The following is a 19843-nucleotide window of genomic DNA, read 5'->3' as shown; positions in this document are numbered from 1 at the left end:
ATTTTAAGATCAGACTACTGACAAATATATTTTCCTTGACAACTAGTACTTCTAAATGCTCCATTAAGAAACATTAAAATTATGTAAGCCCTCTATTCCTCACATAGTTTTCCAGTTACCCTTCTTTGTTCCTTTTAACAAGAAAGAATAAAATGAAGAGCTGAATAACCTGCCTCAGTAAACCACCATGTCAATAACTGCAAAACATAAGGCCTCATATATCAGAAATCATACTGACAAGTCTCATCCAACTTCTTAATTGAAATTCCTAAAATAAACAGCCATTGAACGTTTTCAGTCATATCAGAGTATCTCTCTCTACTTACTAGATGATAATCACTTTCAAAATAACACCAGTTTGTGATTTTTAAGTCACGTTTATACAGCAAACACAAAATATTCTGCCATTACATACACACACGGCTTACTGAGACTCTAACGCTCTTTGTCGGAACTCCCCTCTGGGTCCCCTGTAGCTATGGCACGCAAGAATCAGCACTCAGCCCAAAGGCAGGTAGATGTAACCATCAGCTTCATCTTTGTACTGCAGACAAATCACCGTAAAACCCAGAGGATCTACAGGAATACGTTTCAAAATTTCACGGTGAGAAAGACACCAAAATACCACCAAGGACGAGAATAGAGACAGTAATGCTAATCTCAAGTTACTTCCAACACCTTTCAAGCAGACAAAATAGGAGCTGTATCTTACCAACAGGGAACAGAAGGACAGGGAAGGCAATATGAGCAAGCAGTGCCATTTTTCCTCCCTTTCTGTATAGGGTTTTTATTTATTTATTTATTTTTAAATAGTTCTTCTGAGTACTGCTTTGATTTTTTCACCTTTCCTTGCAACCTGTGAAAGAAAGAATGCTCTGTGTGCTGCTTCATCTAGCACTGACCAACACAAGAGGATATCCACCTGGAAGTCTACGCCTTTCATTTCAAAGGTCAGAGAAAGGAACTTGAGTAGGAAAGTTGTGAGAAGGTATTTCAGGTTTAGGCACCTCTAACAGCTGATTTCTTCATTCCACTTCCCCAGCTGGAATGTCACTGATGAGCGGATGCTGGCAAGACAGTGGCACCTCCCCAAAATCCATAGTAACTTCATAACATATGACAACCACATCTGCTCTGCCCAGAGCCAGTTTTCCACAGAGGATGCCAACACTTTACATTTCTCTAATAATTCTCTGCTCCTTCTAAACTCAATTGTTCCAAAGAATATACTTATGTTTGTTTAGCACTTTAGCACCATTTTGTTTTGTAAGGTGTTTTTTAACTTATAAATAAATAATACAAAATTACAAGCTGGCATACTTGAGCAGCTAACCCTGCAAAACACAAAGTGATCATACCAGTTCGAATTTACAAGAATTTGAAACGTCATGGATAAAATTTTTGAAAAGGGACAAACGACAAGAAGAACAGCATTTTGCATTTAAAAACAAAATGAAAACAAACAAAAAAAATAATAACAACAAAACCCTCTTAGGGTAACTACAACTCTCCAAATGGCTTTGTTCTAGGATCCCACCGTATATCAAACCAGGACATGCCCAGAAGATAAGCCATGGACATGTTGATGCATTTCTAGTACAGGTTCCAGTGAACTTGCTATGAGTGGGCAAAACCCATCACTGACAATACTGTGAAATAAAATAGATAAAATCTGAAATAATGTTTTAATACTATTAAATTTTAATTTTATTATTCAATTTAATGTTAATAATATTTTTAAAACTCTGGTGTTAACAATGCCTTGGAGATGTTTTCAACTATTTACTGTCAAGGTTTAAGAACACCACAGCATGGATTTTTAGGCTGGCAAATTACCTCTACATCTAAATAACAACTGTCTCTCTTAGCACTACAACCTGGAATGCTTAAATTGCTTAAACTTTGGGAACTTATTAGGCTATCATATATACTATACAATTTTTATATAAAATCAAGAAGTGTGTACCAAAATATTAGAACAGAATCTTGTTATTCTGAATAAGCAGCCATCAGAAATATCTGATAATGTTTGACATAGTGAACATGTTAGACAGAAAAACATTTTAAAATTCTCTGAGCTTTCCATGTAATTTCCTGTAAGAGCGTCACCAACTTCATGACATGCACACACCCTTCTCTCTGACTCAGCCCATGCAAACAGCTCCCCCCATCCTGTCTTTTGTTTTTCACCCTACCGTCCGTTCCTTAGAACAACTTAGTTACTCCTCAAAAACTGGCTCAAACTGGGAGCTGAGGCCTTGACAACTGGGCCATGTCTCTGCATAACATCCCGTGAGCTTCCTTTTTGAGGGAACAGTCAGCGTTGGTAACCACTGCTTGGTGCAAGAAATGAATCAAGAACGGAGGAAAGCAAAAGGAAAGGGCAAGAGGAACAGAAATATAATAAAACACATGGTTGAGTTCAACAAGGTTTTTTATCACATTGTTTTGCTGAGTTAGTAAGACATCATTGTTAATGAGACAATACATAGTTGGCTTGTTAATACCACAAGCTATTCTTGGCAAAAATGTTTTCATTGATTTAGTTTCAATTCAACAAACTATCCTTCCCTTCTCAGAACATACAATCTGAAGTTTGAATTACTACATCTAATGGCATGAATTTCAATTCAGTTTAATATTCAATTCTATAAGGTGATAGATTAATGCCATAAAATATCTGACACTTTAAATGCAAGAATCCTGAAATACAAAGTTAATACCACAAGCAACTTGACCCAACTCCCCTGAGCTGTGTTGCACACACAATTAATATAATTGTGCAGTTAGACAGATGGTTCAATCTTTTTACAGACTATTGATTAGGAGTTCAAAGAAAAGCATAGAAGGTCACAGAATAACAGCACAGTACTAAATAAACATATGTACAGTAGTCAGGAGCACAATGAATAGTAATCTAGAGGTCTCAGTAAAAGAACTAAAAACCCATACAGAAGATGAAGTTTTTCCTTGCCCAAAATATTTATATTCTGAAGTTTTGTTTGGACAAGAAAGGCTTGGAGTTCTGAATGGGATCTCCACGTTGCACACAGGAAAGATGGCCAAGAAATGAAATTAGGAAAAAATACAGCAGAGAGGACAGGGGAAGAAGCTATTCTGAAAGGATTAGCTCATGTTTTGTAGAATCGAGTCCACAGATTATGTGAAGTTCAGAGCAGTGCTGCACAAAGGTTTGGAGAGTTGCCTTGTCACGTTCAATGAACAGAAACTCCGACCTCTAGATTTAATACAGAAATTACGGAAGTCTGAATCTCATTTGAACATGGGACACCCAGATGTTTTGCTCATCTACTGAATAGATAATCTGTTCCACCTGGCTCTACCATATGCCCCCCCGCCTTTTAAATAAAATTCCTCCTGTGATTTGATCCTACATATATGCCCTGATCGTGACAGACTATTAGATGTTAATATGAGCCACATGTCTTGCTTATGTCCTTACTACGAACCAGAACTCCTTTAGAAGATACATGGTTCAAAACAACAGGCTCAGAAAAAGGGCAGCATGTCCTAACAAGAACTGGCAACTGTATCAATAATAAAACAGTAGGAACTCAACAGAAAGATTACTTTCTTCCTGTTCCACCTGGACGAACCAAGTTATTAGATCACTAAGAAATTCAATATAGTTTCTGAACCAAGAAACAAGTCTTTTTTTTTAATGTAGTTCAGTGGAAGATAAAGGTTTCCATGACTCTTGATAGAAAGGAGGTCTGCCATTATTCTGCTCACTGTACCACTTTAAATTTTAAGACTTAGCATTTAAAATGAAGAGGGAAGGAACTAACTCTGTCAAATCTGTAAAAATAATTTTTAAAAAATGGGATCACCACAGCATTTACTGTTATGAACAACTTGCTTGCATATTTGCATGTGTATCGCATTTGTAATATTGCAAATTGAAGTTGATTTTCATTAACTGCTATGATCTGAAAAACCTTTAAAGCCCTCCCACCTTTCACTAAGTCACAAAAAAAAGTGTCCCAGAAAACAGAAAATAACCTGCTGCAGGCACCATAATTTTCTCTTGTACTTTATCTACTGTAACCAGAAGCAATAAATACCAAAGTCTCTCAGGAACAAAACGTCACCTGCAAACACTAAGTTCAGGAGCATTGCAGTACTTCTCTTGACAGCGTATCATTAGTTAAATCCAAAGTACCAGGATGCTTAGATTTACATGGCAGCAAGTCCGAGATGAGAAAAGACAGACTCCCTAGATTAAAAAAACAACTTTACATACCAATAATATTAAACACAATGACCTTCAGAAGAGTTCTTAGTAACTGTCCCTTCTTGACCCATGTATGATAAGGAGAAAGGCTAAGAGACTGAAAACAGTTCCACAACATTAAAAAGATTTAGCTGCCATTGAGTAGAAATTGGTCAGGAGACTACAAGAGCACCATGTAATAAGTGCAAAGAATAAGCAGAAATATAAAGGTAGTGGAAAAGGTAGGGGATTGTGAGTAAGAGAAACCTTTGAATAAATTCTGGCTGTCCTAGGGATGTTCTATTTTTAATGCAGTGCATCACAGCAGTATTTCACCCAGAATGAAATCATTAACTATGGTTTATGTAAGATTTAGTGTAAATGAATTTTCACTCCAGAGAATGAGTTAAAATGTGTGATAGCTGACAGGTACCATTAAAGTCACATTCATCAAGTCCTCTGAAAACTGACCTTCTGAAGAACTCCACAGATCAACACACAGCTTTGCAACAACAGCTGACTCATTGATGATGCAAGATACTAGATGTTTGAAGATAAAACCCAGTAATTTCCATGAATTGTAAATGAAAGGGGTTTTTGTTTGTTTTTGTTCTAAGAAAAAATTGGAAGGAAAGAGAAAATGATGAAAAACTGTGACATATAAGAAGGTTCAAGTACTAAGAATAAGAAGAATGAATAGGAAGTAGCACTAAATTTCACCATAAAACATGATGGCATGCCCTCGTTTTGGATGAAACATTCATTTCTGAAAATATTAAAGCCAATTTAAAAACAGATAGGATAAACAGAAAAAAAATAAACAGAAAAAATAAAATCACTGCACAGAAAATTAATTGGGTACTCATTAATCAATGTAAGAACAAAAAAGACACACCAAACCAAAAGAAAATGCCTTTCAAACCAATAAAGGGAAATGCTCATTACAGAACATTTTAATGACCATGGTCCACCTGGACAGAACACAGTACCAAAATCAAAAGCTTAGTAGAATTTAAAAAATAATAATCAGGCACTCGTGATAAGATTTGTAGGGAGGGGTAATACCTTTTATGCCTTCAGCACAGTACAATTGACCAGACACACACTGATGCATAAACACTTCAAGTTCTTTACTGAAGAATGTTCACAGTACATTAAGCTGAAAATAAAACTTGTGAGGATAAATTTGTGGACTAAAACCCTTCCACAAAAAAAATGACATTCTCCCAATCTGCACCACAAAAAAATGGCCATAACACTGTAAAAAGCTCGCCACTGTTATTAGCAGGTAACCAACAGATAAGTCTAAAACGGGCATAATTTTGGTGGTCTCAGAGGCTATCCTCCAGCCTTTGTCCAGAAGTCATCTGTATCAGCAATGTTGTGTCATGTGTGGATTCTCAAATACCATGCACTTTTCTGCCAAGAGGCCCCTAGCAGTAAATACGCTGCAAGGGCTGCCATTCCCTATATTCTCATATAGGTAATCACAAGAGACTCGTAAACGGCCGTACCAAGTGCAGCAGCTGCACCAACCTGCAGATTTCTCAAGAACACCTACCACTGTCTGTCTGTAGTACCAGACTGGCACCTTCTTCCACCAACTGACAACAATTTCTACAAGAGAAGAGTCTAACACCTTTACCCTAATGCCCTTTTAGAGGGCATTCCCATTTGCACACCCTGCCTGGACCTACAGCATTCAGCTGTAAACACAAAAAAAAAAAAAAAAACAATGCACCAGATGTGACCACAACACCACCTGTGACCCTACAGCTTCAGGCAGGACTTTTCAGGCTAATAAACACAACCTGGAACACCTAAACCGCTCTTATCAGGCCTTTTGACTTGTCATAGTCTAAAGACAGATCTTCTTTCCCCACCCCTGACCAGGCAGATCACTAACTGCAATCCTGACTCAACACCCAGCCCATGCTTCCACAACCTGTCGCGCCATCCCCCTTATCTCTCTCATCCTAGAGGGTGGGTGCCTGAATATTACATTTACTTTTCTGGTGCCTTCCAAATAACCACTTCTGTTTCTTCACTACATAGACAGGCTTCAGCGTGGACCTCTACTCAGCTGCCTTCCTAAAGACAACTTAACACACTCAAGGGTGCTTTAAATCCCATTTCTAAGTCGACGCTTTCTCAAATACTGACATTCCCACCAACGCTCTTAACAGTATATAAATCTTCCCCTAATTAGTTCTGTAATAATATATACAGGAAATTATTTTCCTTCTATTTGTAAAGGAAGGTGTTGGTTGTTCTTTGGGTACAGATAGAACCAAAACAGCTGCTGTCATCAATAGCTATTATCTAATTACATGTCATGCAGCAAATCTGCTCAGAAATAGCCAAGCACTGCACAGAGATGAGGAGCTTTCATTGCAGGAATGCTAATCACCTTGTAAGTAAAATATTGCTCAGTGTTTCATTTATGATAAAACCTTGCACAGACCAGTATCAGCTTCTCTATTCCACGAGCTTTTTCATGCATCATTAATCATGCGTACGAATGGCCAATACCACCAAACCCCAAAATTTGTTTCGAACTTGACAATCTTACACGTGCCAGACCTGAACGTGTACGCTGAGTACAAGAAAACAAAATCCTTAATATGCTAAGACACATCTGGGAAGGTGCATGCTATTTCCATATTGTAGGCAGCAAAAATAACACATCACATTGAGAATTTGTTGATGCTTGGTAACTGTTCCATTCCAGTCAAAATACGACATTCTGTAACTAATGCACAGAAAAGGCACTTGACGCAAAATAATTTTACAAATTTAAACCAAGAAACAAGAGTGTGGCATAAAAGCATGACACCATCTGCCTTCTGGAAACCGCACCATTTATTTATGTAACATTAGCAGTATCTTATTAATGCTAAGCAATCAGATTTTACAACAAAAAAAAAGATTTTTCGATATGATATTAGCTATAAGGCCTATTTTCATTTTTTAAAAAAATCAGCTATTCTCTTACATAAACCAGGATAAAAGCTGACTGATCCTCCAAATATCTATTAATAGAGAGAAAATAAAGATTAAGTTACACAAAGGAATTAAGTAAGTGAAAACAATAAACAGCAAATGTCAAGAAGCCTACGGATATGGAGATACACCTAAAAGACTACATTTAGAAATTACACATAAATATATGTTTACAACAGGATTGCTGGTGTACTTCCCAAGTCAGTTTTGTAAATTTAGTTTAGGACTTCCTTGTTTTTAAACATACCTGCATAGCAAGCAATTACATTTTGCAGAATTGTAAGTTTCAAAAACAAAAGAGAGAAAACCCAATTAACATTTTATATAATTCATTTCAGTCCCAGATCTGTATAAATACATACCACCTCTTACATTTAATCTACAAAGGTGGGAGAGGGGAAGTTACCTGAGGGCAAGGTATTCAGACAAAAGGCCCCTATTCCTGGTGAAAGCAAGTGGTCAGTTGCCACGGTTTCTGAGAAGCTTCTGGTGCTCATTTTGGTAGTAAGGATATTCACAGCAAACCAATCTCCACCAGAGCCAGCAGGGATCACTGCAGGGAACGGGACACAGGGGACACACAAGGGAGCAAGTTCAAAGGGGAAAAAGGAGTGATACAATAATGTAAGAGATTTTTAGCTACAGAGAACCGCAGTCACAACAGTTTGCTATACATTAAGACATTCTATAACTGAAAAGGAAATAGAGCTGTATAAAGTGCTACATTCCCCTGAGAACATCCCTTACTGTCTGATACTAAGACACTGCAGCTGTGTTTAAATGAACAGCTTATGTAGAAAAATTCAATCATGCAGAAAAGGATCCATATAATAAAGCCAAGCAGTTTCAGAGACACTCGGTAAGTATATTTGGAATGTGAGAAGGCATCTATCCTGGAGCTGCAGCACATAAGAGGCTGTTAGTGTATTTTGAAATGGGAGACAACTTTTCAGTTCCGTTTTGCCTGAAATTTCTCAGCCCACGTTGTTTGTTCCCATTCAGCATCCCCACTACACCTGTTTAAAAGTCACCCTACAGAAGCATGACTCTACAGACCTAAGGGAGCAGGACTTGCTGGGTTTCATTCTGTACTTGTGGCAGTGCGACAAGGACCAGCACCTTCTGATTTCATGGGGTTTGAAACTGTAGTACATTAAGCTTCTCAAAAAATAAAAATATAGAATATTTAACTTAGCAAGCAAACAGCAATGGAAGAAAAATTCTTTGTTAACTGTCCTCACTCCAAAAAGATGCCTGAAGACTAAATATAACTAATACTTACACTCTATTATTGCAGGCACAATATGATCCTAGCCTTTCATAAGCTATTTGTTAGGATATCTGAATTATGTTTAAGAGATTTATTACAGAACTGAATTACAACCAGTCTGAGCAACAAAAGCTCTGCTGTTCTCAAGCTGTACGGTAAGTTGCATGGCAGAGCTGCCACAAGATTTGCCTTGGGGTCCTGCCTCACACATCTAGGAGCAAGTCTCCGAGATACACGCTAGGAAGCCTGGAAGGATGGAAAGCCACAGCCTGAGCTGGTGCTCTTATACTTCTTACATTCCTCTCCTGATTCTTCTAATGAAAAGCTGATGGAATGAAGAGATCCAAACTTTGGTTAGCGTCGGCTCCTCAGAAGTGTACAGAAGAACTGTAGGACCTACTGATCAAGAAACCCTGGCTCCCCAGCAACCTGCCAAAATTAGGTAGGTATTTGTCACATTATGTCACATTAGTTGTTAGCAATTATTCTCTTGATTTGGAAAAAAAAAAAAAAAATGAAACAAATTACTTTGTGTAAGCCTTCCTAATTCTGTTAGTGTTTCATCAGAAATCATCTGATATCCTTTGCCCAGTCCGTTTGTACAAGAAAACTGGAATTAAAACCAAATACACTTTAACAAGTGCCTTCTACTCACAGTTTTATACATAATTTTATACTCTTTGATGTCACAAACACTGAGGCTTCAGGAGAAATACCAAATTTCAGAAAAAAAAAAATCACTCTGGGTTTTGTTTTGATTCTTCCCCGCTGCATACTTGTTTAAACATAACGATTTTATTTCCCACAGGCATTATTTAAATACCCTTCTTCCTAAGAATGCTTTGCACTCGTGTATCAGCTGCTTCTACATGAAGTCATCTTCTACATCATTTTAATTCTGGAAACTTATTTCCCTGTAAACCTATTGTGAGAACTGCTTCAAAGGATCACGTACTATGCAACTAAAATGCTACTGATTAATTCATGGTGATTCTGTACATGCATTAATTTTTCATATGTATACACAAGACTTGTCTGACAAACAAAACTTCAGCAGAACTTTTATGGTACAAATGTCTGCAAAATCTGCATCTGGATTTGTAATGCCTTTGCAAAAATGAAAGTTAGAAATAAAATTCAGTGAGTTTATTTTATTAACCCAAATGCTCCTCGAGTCTTGAGAGATTTTTAGGTATGGGGACACACAAGATTTAATAATTTATATCTTAATGTTAATAAATGTAATGATTAAGAACTCTACCAGAAAATAGATTATTGCCAGTTTATCTCCAAAATAAACTTCATAAATTCAAACAAAGCGCCAGAGCAATTTCAGTTTGGCTTTTCAGAACATATTCTGCTACAAAAGCTTAAAATGCAATACAATTGTGAAGCTACTAATAAAAACAGAAGTGAAAAGATTGGTTTTTTTTGATTGAAAAAAACGCATTCATTGATTCTTTTATGCTTATCAGAATACTACCAACACGTTCACACAGGCAAAATTGTTGGCATGAAGTCTCCACTTAGATCATAATGAAATTTTACATTGTGCTGTATTTCTTCAGTTCCTTTATGTTTGAAATTCAATACTTTTTGTATCTTTCTCTGTTTTCTCCTGCCACCCCAAGCAGTTTTGCCTTGCTACCGGTTCCATTTTTTTCAGACTCAATTCTTTCACCAGGTTCAGCAGCATGATGTTTGTAATAAACAGATAACACTTTCTGTACGCATTCAGATTAAATACAGACTTATTCAGAACAATGTAGATTGTTCCACCCACCTACATTGTGCTTTGAAGTCCTTCCATATACTACGTAAGCCAATAAAGTCAATCATGTAGAAAACATCCTGTAAATACTTCAGTGTAAGCAGAGAAAGAACCCGTTTTACGCTTATTCTAGGGAAAGTACATGCTTTGTGTTCTTTGGCTGGCTAAAAATTGGGGTAACTTTCACAAAACTGCAGTAAGACAGAAGCAGGTAGGGTGAAAAGAAGCAAACGCCCTTGCTTCTTATGCTACTAGTAGAAGTTGGAAGTTTCAAAGGTCATCCAAACAACTACAGGTAATTACAAGAAGAAACTAATCCTTTCTGGCCAAGTACGTAACCCTGCTACACTAGTAGGTTTGACAAGAAATAACCCCAATCTCTCGGGGTGGCAACGTGCCCCGCCAAAGAGGCGGATCTCACAGGTATGGAGCAGAGTGACGCACAGGTCAAATATTAGCTAGGACTGATATCGGTGATGCCGTACCCGGCGATGCGATACCGCTGCTCACAGCGGGATCAACTCATCCCTTGGATCCGTTCAATCCTTATTTCACTCTTTGTAGAAATCATCTGCCCAGGCATTTTAGGATGATTTTCCAACTACGCGATGGATAAAGTTATGGTGAAACATACTGCAATTTTCTTCTACCGAAATCTTAGTGGTTTTGCATCTACTGCTGCAGGTGAGCTAAAGCAAGTTCACCCAGAACCTCCGATACTGGCATGAACAGAAAGTGACCTGGATTTCTGCCACGCCAAACATTTTTAAGCCACTTAAGATTTTTCTTTGTGTGCACATGTGTAAAAATAGCAAATACGTTAGATTAAAACAAGAAGTGTGATTTTCTTTTTGAAGCATGTGCTATCATTGGTAAACTTCAGAGTTGATACGCAATTAAGATGAAGAGTATCGTAGTTAGTGGGGCTAAATTCCTGCAGAGGCAAGCTTGGAAGCTTTCCTTCATGCTTCTCAGACTTATACTTTGATAAACTTTTTTTATAGAAAGGCATGGATCTTGAAGACGCCTAGAGGGCTTCCCCTGCTAGACCACACATTTCGTAGGAAGGAAATTTTAGTCAATGATATTAAAAGGCAAAAAAAAAAAAAAAAAAAAAAAAAAGCCTTATACAAGCCTGTGTCAGCAACTCCTGATCTCAGAGTATTTTGGATCTGAACAACTTGAGTCAAACCTGATGGTGAAGATGACACATTTCTAACTACAGGCAGTACAACTGGCACGCTATTGGGATTGAGCATAGTGAAATCTAGAGTCCTGCTGGCAATCTTTAAAACCACTGCTTTAAACACTTGTCCACAAAGTCTAACAAAGGAAAAAGATGCAAAACTGGAAGGTATCTGCTTATCACAGCAAAGCAGTCCACAGGAAATCTTGCAAGAAAAAAGCTGCTCTACAGCAAGAAATCTCTCACCCATGAAAAGACATAATGGCACACGTTAAGATTCAATGTCTGTTTCTGTTCACTCCATTCAGAGAAAAAGCCTGACAAGAGGAGTAAGCCATCCCAAACTCCTAGCCACCGTTTCTTTTCAGCCTTTGTGAAGGATATCACCATCATTCAGATATACTTGTTTCATTGTAGGGCACGTAATGTTATGAAACAAAGGTACTCCACCATGCATGTTTGCCAAAAAAAAAAAATGATCCTACTACAGTAAGCAGCTGACAAAAATTTAAGGTATCTGGCTTTCAAACAACAAACTCATCTCTTCAGCTTAGTAAACCATGCTTAATTTCATATGCTATATCAAGCACCATATAACCCAAATAACAGAAAAATGTACTGTGTTCCCTTCTTCCTTCCTTCTCCACATTTTCTTCTGCAGCCTTGGAGAAGAGCAATGCGCATTGAAGGGAGTGGACAGAGCTTTTATTTCAAGAAATTTCTAAAAGACTGTAAGAAAACTGAAAACTCATCACCAGACCCTGAAAGAAGATTCAGATTTGTTACAAAGCTCTGCATACCTTGTTTCTAAGCTGCAATACAGCATTAAGAAAAAAATATTTACAATCTAAAAAGCCATGCAGATATCAAAACGTTTTCAGAATCCAGCTGGATCTCCCTCTTCTTCTTGTTTTCAGACCTTAAAGATTCATATCTATAAGAGTTTCCCCTAGATAACGAACAGCGTAAGGCTGCTTCACACCCCCAGTGTCCATCAGTCCATCTAAAAGCACTGTAAACTGAATTAATGGAAGCTACAATAACTGAATGACACAAATTATGCTTTTAATTTTGCATACGCAATACCCAGATGGCTGTAAGAAAGCTGAAATTTGCTAATGCGTGTGGTGACAGATATTGCAGCAATCTCTATAGAAATTATTGCTAAATCAATATCTGGGGAGGGCGGGGGGGAAGGCCTGGACAACATGCCATCCAGAGGTCCCTGCCAATCTCAACCATTCTGTGATGTGTGACCAAAAAAAAAAGAAAAAAGAAAAAAGGAAAGAGAACTGTAACTGAGGGTAAAAGATAACGTCTTCTATTTGTTCTGCAAAGTACAAATTACATTTGGCTTTGTTCAAATAGCAATCTAATCACCAAAACTGGAACACAAAGAGAGGAAACAAAGATGAAAATAAATCAAGGTAACTGAATAATTCCTTCAACTTCTCCTTTATTATACGTGGACTTTTTCCAGTACGTTTCAATCCTGACAGTAATACCTCCCTTGGTGAAGATGACAAAAAGGCATCAGCTTTGAGGAACTATGAGGATTGCAGAACAGGAACCAATATAGTAATAGAATCTGGAGTGAAAGTGTCTTTTGGCACCCTCTCTATTACAGGAACTTCCTTATGCCTTTGGCTCCAGACTGACACAAAACAATGTGTGAAGCCTACATTAACCCCAGTCTTATAAAATCTAATAAGAAAGGAAAACCTGAAATAAAGAACAATGTTGTGATTTTTGTTGGAAAAAAAAAAAAAAAATCCTTGAAATTTAAAGAGCCACCTGAATTTATTCTCTGGTGTAACCAAGTTCTGCAATCACTGAAGCACCAGTTCTGCAGGGAGAAAAGATTATCTGATCATGTGCTTAAGAACACCCATAATAAGGGCCTTAATAATAAGGTCTGTATTTTACTGTATTAACGTTGGTGTAGCCTCAGTGATCGTGAGCCTCAGCTTTAAACTGCAAACCTCAGATCGTTAGACATATCCCATAAGCTCTTCAAAAATGCCAGAACTTGTAGCAATCAATTAAGGTAGCCTTGTTGAATAAGCATTATCACATTCCACAAGAAAACACACAGATTTATCAACATCAACAAGTACTTAACACTGCTTTTTGAAAGCTATTTATTTCACAAACTAGACAAGCGCCAGCTCACGTTACTTGTGCTGAGTTACTAGACACTTTTTTCACTTTAACCTGTAGGATTGAGACCAGTTCACTTCCCTTCCGATACAGCTTGCTGAACGGTGCTGTAGGAAGTGAACTGTATCAGTGAATTAAGTTCAGTGATTTCCTGCACGCTCCTGACGAGCAGGCTCGCTCAAGGCAGATGACATCTTCATCCAGCATTCCCATTCTTGCAGTGCTCAGTTACTGTCTTGCGAAAACAAGACTTCTGCATCAGCATTCCCAGCTACAAAAGCTCACAGACAGGGCGGAGGAGGAAAATTACTTCACTGTTGTTTGATACATCGTCTTGAAGGGACGGACAGCGCAGGGTTTGGAATGGGAGTTGTGCTTTCCCTTGTGCGCCGCCGGCACAACATCAAATGGCAATCTGGCATTTTATTTGATTTTCTCTGTTAATTAGCAGTAAGATAAAGACATTTGAAATACCATAAAATGGTATGGGACCAACTTTTCAGTCAATACTGAATTTATAAAAGTAAATCCTGAAGAACAACAATGCTGCAGTGGTGTGACAAATGAGGAACCTAGTAGGCTTTTGTCTTTCTTTACAAACGGAAGAAATTTAAGTGTGGCTTTTGGGAATTGTTGTGCAGTTTGTGTGCTTGCATAGTTTCCACGACTTCCCAGCACAGCACCCTGACAGCCCCCTAAACGTTCCAGTGCGACGATTTTTCCTCCTGCTGCCCACGTCGGGTGCAGCTGAGCTCCCCACCAGACGCCCAAGCTGGCTCATCCCTCCGGCAGCCTCGCCGCCAGCCTCCTTGGCCACCCAGCCCCACCTGGCTCTCCCACAGCTCGGAGGCGGCCCAAGATCCGCAGGGACCCCGCAGCCCCGCGCCCCCCGCTCCGGGCCGCCGCTCCCCCCGGCTCCTCCCCGCTCCCCGGGCGCCCCCCGCGGCCGCCGGGGGTCGTCCCTCGGCGCCCCCCCGGGCACGGCGCGGCGGGCAGGGACTCGCTCGGTGTCTCCCCTCCGCCGCCGGGCGAGGGGCCAGCGGCCGTGCCCACGGATGTCACGGCGGGAAGAGCCCTGGCGAGCCGCCTCGCCCCCCTGCAAGCCCCCAGGAAGCGGCTCCGGGTCTCCCCTCCGCCGGCCGAGCGATGCCCGGCCCCTCTTCACCCCGCGCCGGGCCGTGCCGGGCCTCGGGGCCTCTCGCCCGCCGCCGATCCCCCCCGCCCGCCTCAGCCCACGGCGGGCAAAGGCGCTGACCTGGAGAGATGCTTCAGGATCTGCTTCTTGATGATGCCCGCCATGGCGGCCGCCGGCCCGCGCCCCTCACGACGACCGGCCGGCAGCGGGGCCGCGCCTCATCCCTCCGCCCGCCCCGGCCCGAACCGCTCGGGCAGACCGCGGGGCGCGCAGCCGCTGCCGCCGCTCCCCGTCACTCGGTGCCCGCCGCCATCTTGGCTGCACCATCGCCTAGAGACGGGGGGCGGTGGCACCGCCGCCCCGCACGGGGAGAGGCGGGCCCGAGGCGGGGCGGGAGGGGGGCACCGCCTCGTCCCGGTGCCTGCCGGCTCCCTGGGGAGGCCGCCTGCCGCCTCTGGTGTCCCCCGGGTTCGTCCCGGTGTCTGCTTCGCTCTCCCTCCGTGCCCTAGGCTGCCCCGCGGAGCTTGCCTCCCGCCTCCTCCCCGTGCCCCTAGCCCCAAGCCACCGACACTGGTCGGTATTTGCGTGGAAAATCCGTCGTGACGGGCAGCTGAAAGGTGTAACGTACCACGAATGGTTCTAACATGCGGCAGCAAAGATTCCTCCAGATGAAATGCTCGTTTGCCTACGTGCGCTAATATCTGGCGTCATACCTGCACATCGCGTGCTCCCCAGGTGTCAGAGCTGTGACAGACCCATCCCAGGTCGTTCACAGAAGCAAAATACGGTGTTCCTCTTAGTTTTCCAGATAAGATCCATTACTCTAGCTCTTCTGTTGACATTGATGAACCAAGTGAGACATTTATCTTTTTTATACCTCTCTTTACAAGCAATGCTCGTTTACAGCTACAAAAATTAAAAAAAAAAAAAAAAAAATCCTAAAATTTGTTACAGCTGGGATCCCTGAAATTGGTCCAAAATGCTGCACCAAGCAAACCAACATCCCCAGCAGCAATAAATTTGATGCTGTCAACTCTTCTTCCATAGGAAGTTGACCAGGCACAGCCCCTGCTCCTGGGCCTCTTCCCAGCCCAGCCGTGATCCAGGATGGCCACTGCTGCTCCTCGCTGCCCAAAAGGGACAATGCAAGAAACACTTACTGACATAAACACCATGCTATGGGAATAAATTCATGTGCACGTATACATCAATTTCCCCTAAACTCAGTTTCTTGGCACTTACTCAAACCCCTAGACTTTTAAAATCAGGTTCTTCTCCAGGTGCTTGTATTTCAGTCATGGCAAGTTTATACTTAAGCCTACAGATTATGATAATTTTATGAGGATAGCTTCTCATGCTGTGGCAGTATTTCTAAGCAAGTTAAAAATTAAATGACCGGTAATAGTTTTGTTCCAGTAACCATCTTCTCTGGGGCTACCTCATTTTAGAAAATGTAACTCGAGAATTTCAGTGGTGGGTAACCAGGTACTCTAAATTATATTTTTAATCAGAAATAAATAAAATAAAATAAAATAAAATAAAATAAAATAAAATAAAATAAAATAAAATAAAATAACTAAAACGGACATGTTTTTCAGACGTGACCTCTTTATGAAGAACATTTGCTGGCTCTAGAATATAATCTAGAGCTGGAAAGATATCAGACACTACTTTCTTTGCTTCCCATATAAATAACAGATTAATAATTTACAAGCAATGAACCAAAACCCCAAGGACCTTCAAGTCAGATATATTAGCAGTAACAGATGAAAAAATAGGTCAGGAAATTCACATTTTCAATTGATTTTTCCAGGCATTTAAAAATCAGTCAGTGTGTAATATTGACCTCATTATATTCTTTAGAGAGATTTATAAAGTGGAAATGAGCTGCTAACACCTTTATTCTTATTCATGTTTTAAGTTCAATTTTCTTCAACTAGAAAAAAAAAAAAAATACCAGCATCTTGGAATTCTTGGAGAAATGTTGTTTATCGTGATAGATTAGTTTCCCACCAATGAAGAAAATATAGGGGACAAGGTAATCAGGACCCGTGCTGTGTGTTCTCTTTCAAGTGTTCTGCTCACATAGGCCTGGTAGAAAAAGGTCCAGAGGACAGTATGATTGGGACTGGAAAACACAAATATTCCTGCCTGGCAGGGTTGATCTGAGTCATGACTTCACTTTCCTGAAGCACATTGAATGGAGGAAAATGCACAGATCAACCCTTCTTGGTTGGAGCACAATATCTGGTAATTTTTAGATCCTGACACAAATTAGTATCAGGATATCCCCAGACAATATATTTATTAGACTGTGGTCTGATTCTTCAAATCACAGTCCCGTGTTTTCAAGCAGATGAATTTCTGGTAACATACTTGTGCTAATTAGACCACCGCTATGTGAAGATGATGCTTAAAACAACATACCAAAGACTGACTCCTGCTCTGAACGGAGGAAAGTAATCATTTATGAAGAACCTTGTGAGAGTCTCATCAGCTGTCACCTTAATACAACAACCACAAACAGGAAAGAGTGGTTTAGTCTTCCTGACTACGTTGCCCTTAACGTTGCTATGTAGGATTTCTTCATATAGCAATCAAGGCTCTTTGCTCTTGATTTATCATGTTGAACCCCTGTACAACAACAGCCACAGGCGAAGAAAAGAAGGGGAGGGTGTAGTGGCAGATCTGTGCACGTATTGCTATGGGTCCTGCTGATCTGGAACCTGACCCACTGATTTTCCGTCTTGACCTTAGATCTGCTTGGTCACAACGGACCTGCCTGATGAACCCTGCCTGGGCTGTGTCTGTCCCTGGCTGGCCCCACCAGATCCGCTCCTGAGAACTGACCTGAGAACTGACTTCTGTGCTTGGCCTCAGGCCTGCTTCATCACCAGAAACCTGCCTGATGACCTGGGCTCTGGGTTGCCCCCCACAGCCCTGCCCTGCCTGCCCTGCTCCCTGGCTAGGGGCGGTGGGACTGGCCTGGGCTGGGAAGGCCCTGACCTCTTGGCTGCAGGATCTACCTCAGCTCCTGGCTTTCCTCCTTTACAGAGGAGTTGGCCCTCATGGCACCAACAAAGAACCCCACTAATGGGTGTGTCCGGGACAGTAAAATGATCTCAAAGAAGAACTTTGGCTCATATTTACCACAGAACTCCCTCTCTTCACAAGAAGACCCAAGAAACCAAGGATGTACAGCATTTCCCATCAGGCTGCCCATCTTTCACCATCAGCTAGGTAAAGAAAGGCACACTGTGTTCAGTTTAGGGATGCCAAGTCCAGGATGCACTTTTGGCGTCAGGTTCAAAGAATGCAGTAACTTATTCCTCAGGGATAACTTCTGGATGCTTTAAACAACCTGCAAATTCACAGTTGGCACTGCTTGATCATTCTGAGGCTGTGTATTCCCACAGGGCACAGCAAATAAGCAGTTCTGTGCTGTGCAGAGGGTGTGCAGAGGGAGTCCGACTTTTCATGTGGTCAAGTGGATTTCTTCACTGTGTAAACTGGAATGGAATACCAGCAGGGGAAAAATACATAACTAGAATCAAAGTAACTTCAGAAACATGAAGAAAACAGAAGAATTAACAAAAATATTATTTTTTTCCATCAAATGAGGCAGTAGAGGATGTGGAAAAAGAACAAATAAAATGTGACCTAAGAAGTTCTAATTTGCGTTCAGTGTGTACTTTGTTTTCTACTTGCTGCATGAGAAACTCAGCATGGCTTTGAACGGATAATGGAAAAAAAAAAAAACGATTCCAGAGATGCAAGGCTTGAGTAGTCTGATGGACCATTGCTCTAAGTTGAAAACCATCACAAAATAAAAATTCTAAACCATTATAAGCGGCAATGTAAAAAGTTTGCTGCGGTGTAAAAGTGACTCTGAAGGTCATATTTTTGTGTCCTTGCTATGGTACTGACTTTGTTAGGTACTCCATTAACAACAAAGAAGTTTTATCAGAAGTGCCATGAAAATATCTGGGTGAATGTGTAAGTAAACACAATAAATACGTATGCAATCTGTCCCCAGCTGGCAACAATAGTAAAAAAAACAAAACAAACAACAACAACAACAACAAAAAAACAACAAACAAACTTTAGTTCCTAGAGATTTGAAATATTTATACACATAAATGCAAGTGAACTGTTAGGGGCCTGATATTTATTTTATGAGATCTAAAACAGAAGAAAAAAAAAAAGGAACAGCTAACTGAATTCAATACAAGTCATTACATGATAACAGATGATAATCTAATAGAGCTGGAGCTGGTATCTAGAAGAGGAATTAATTAAATTCTGGCTTTTTCATTTAATTTCATAAAACAAAAGTTAGCAATAACTATAATTTGTCTCTTACTCTGAGAACTTTATATTGTTAATAAATGGTAAAGTAACATTTACATGAGTTTAAGAATAATGTTGTGTGCTTCATTGTAAACCTGTGAATACCTAAAGCATTCTGTTTTGTGTATTTGGGGCTTGGAGTTTTAATTACAAAACCACAATTTATTGTTATGGCACCTGTCAATGGACAAAGAAGGAAAACAACACTTTGTGGTGTCCTCTAACAGAATCCTGGAACTCCCGACCTGGAGAAACAGACCTCTGGTAATTCCTGTGACCTCATCTCAAGAGCCAAAGAACAGATCTGCTATGGCAGAGATTAATGATGCTGTCCCTAAAATCTGACAAGCTCAGATTGGTCTGAAAATTGGTGTGTTCCGCTGACCCTGGTGGCTCTTGGAAAGATATTTGATGTTTGTTGGGCCGAACAAGAATCACACAGAGTAGCAGTCATCCTTAGGGTTTATATTTCTGGGGGAGTTCTGTGGAGACAAAGTGCTGCATTACCTATTTATTGAACGACAGCAGGCACTATGATGCTATGTAAAAGATAAAGCAGAATCACAGAATCATTAAGATTGGAAGAGATCCTCAAGCCCATCCGGTCCAACCATCCCCCTACCACCACTGTCACCCACCAAACCCCGTCCCCAAGCACCACGTCCAACCTTTCCTTGAACACCCCCAGGGGCGGTGACTCCACCACCTCCCTGGGCAACCCGTCCCAGTGCCCG

General features: G+C 40.6%; 1 protein-coding gene across 3 annotated transcripts in view; it reads right to left on the bottom strand.

The window, feature by feature from the left end:
* Positions 1-15106, bottom strand: part of UHRF1BP1L (UHRF1 binding protein 1 like) — a 55237-nt gene extending 40131 nt beyond the window's left edge. The window contains exons 1-2 of one of the 3 annotated variants that reach the window (XM_035336416.1): positions 14880-15104; positions 7644-7790 (exon numbers count right to left, since the gene is read on the bottom strand). Coding sequence is in view for 1 of the 3 variants with exons in the window: in XM_035336407.1 (XP_035192298.1) it covers positions 14880-14923 (44 nt within the window). In the remaining 2 variants the exon portion in view is untranslated. Of the gene's footprint in view, positions 1-7643; positions 7791-14879 lie in introns of all 3 variants that reach the window. The other 2 variants (XR_004753729.1, XM_035336407.1) reach the window with 2 other exon arrangements.
* Between the last annotated feature and the right edge of the window lie 4737 nt (positions 15107-19843).

The sequence above is a fragment of the Oxyura jamaicensis genome, chromosome 1 (genome assembly GCF_011077185.1).
Source record: "Oxyura jamaicensis isolate SHBP4307 breed ruddy duck chromosome 1, BPBGC_Ojam_1.0, whole genome shotgun sequence".
Classification (NCBI taxonomy): domain Eukaryota; kingdom Metazoa; phylum Chordata; class Aves; order Anseriformes; family Anatidae; genus Oxyura; species Oxyura jamaicensis.
Note: the sequence above shows the minus strand (reverse complement) of the source record. Positions and strands in the feature narration are given on the sequence as shown.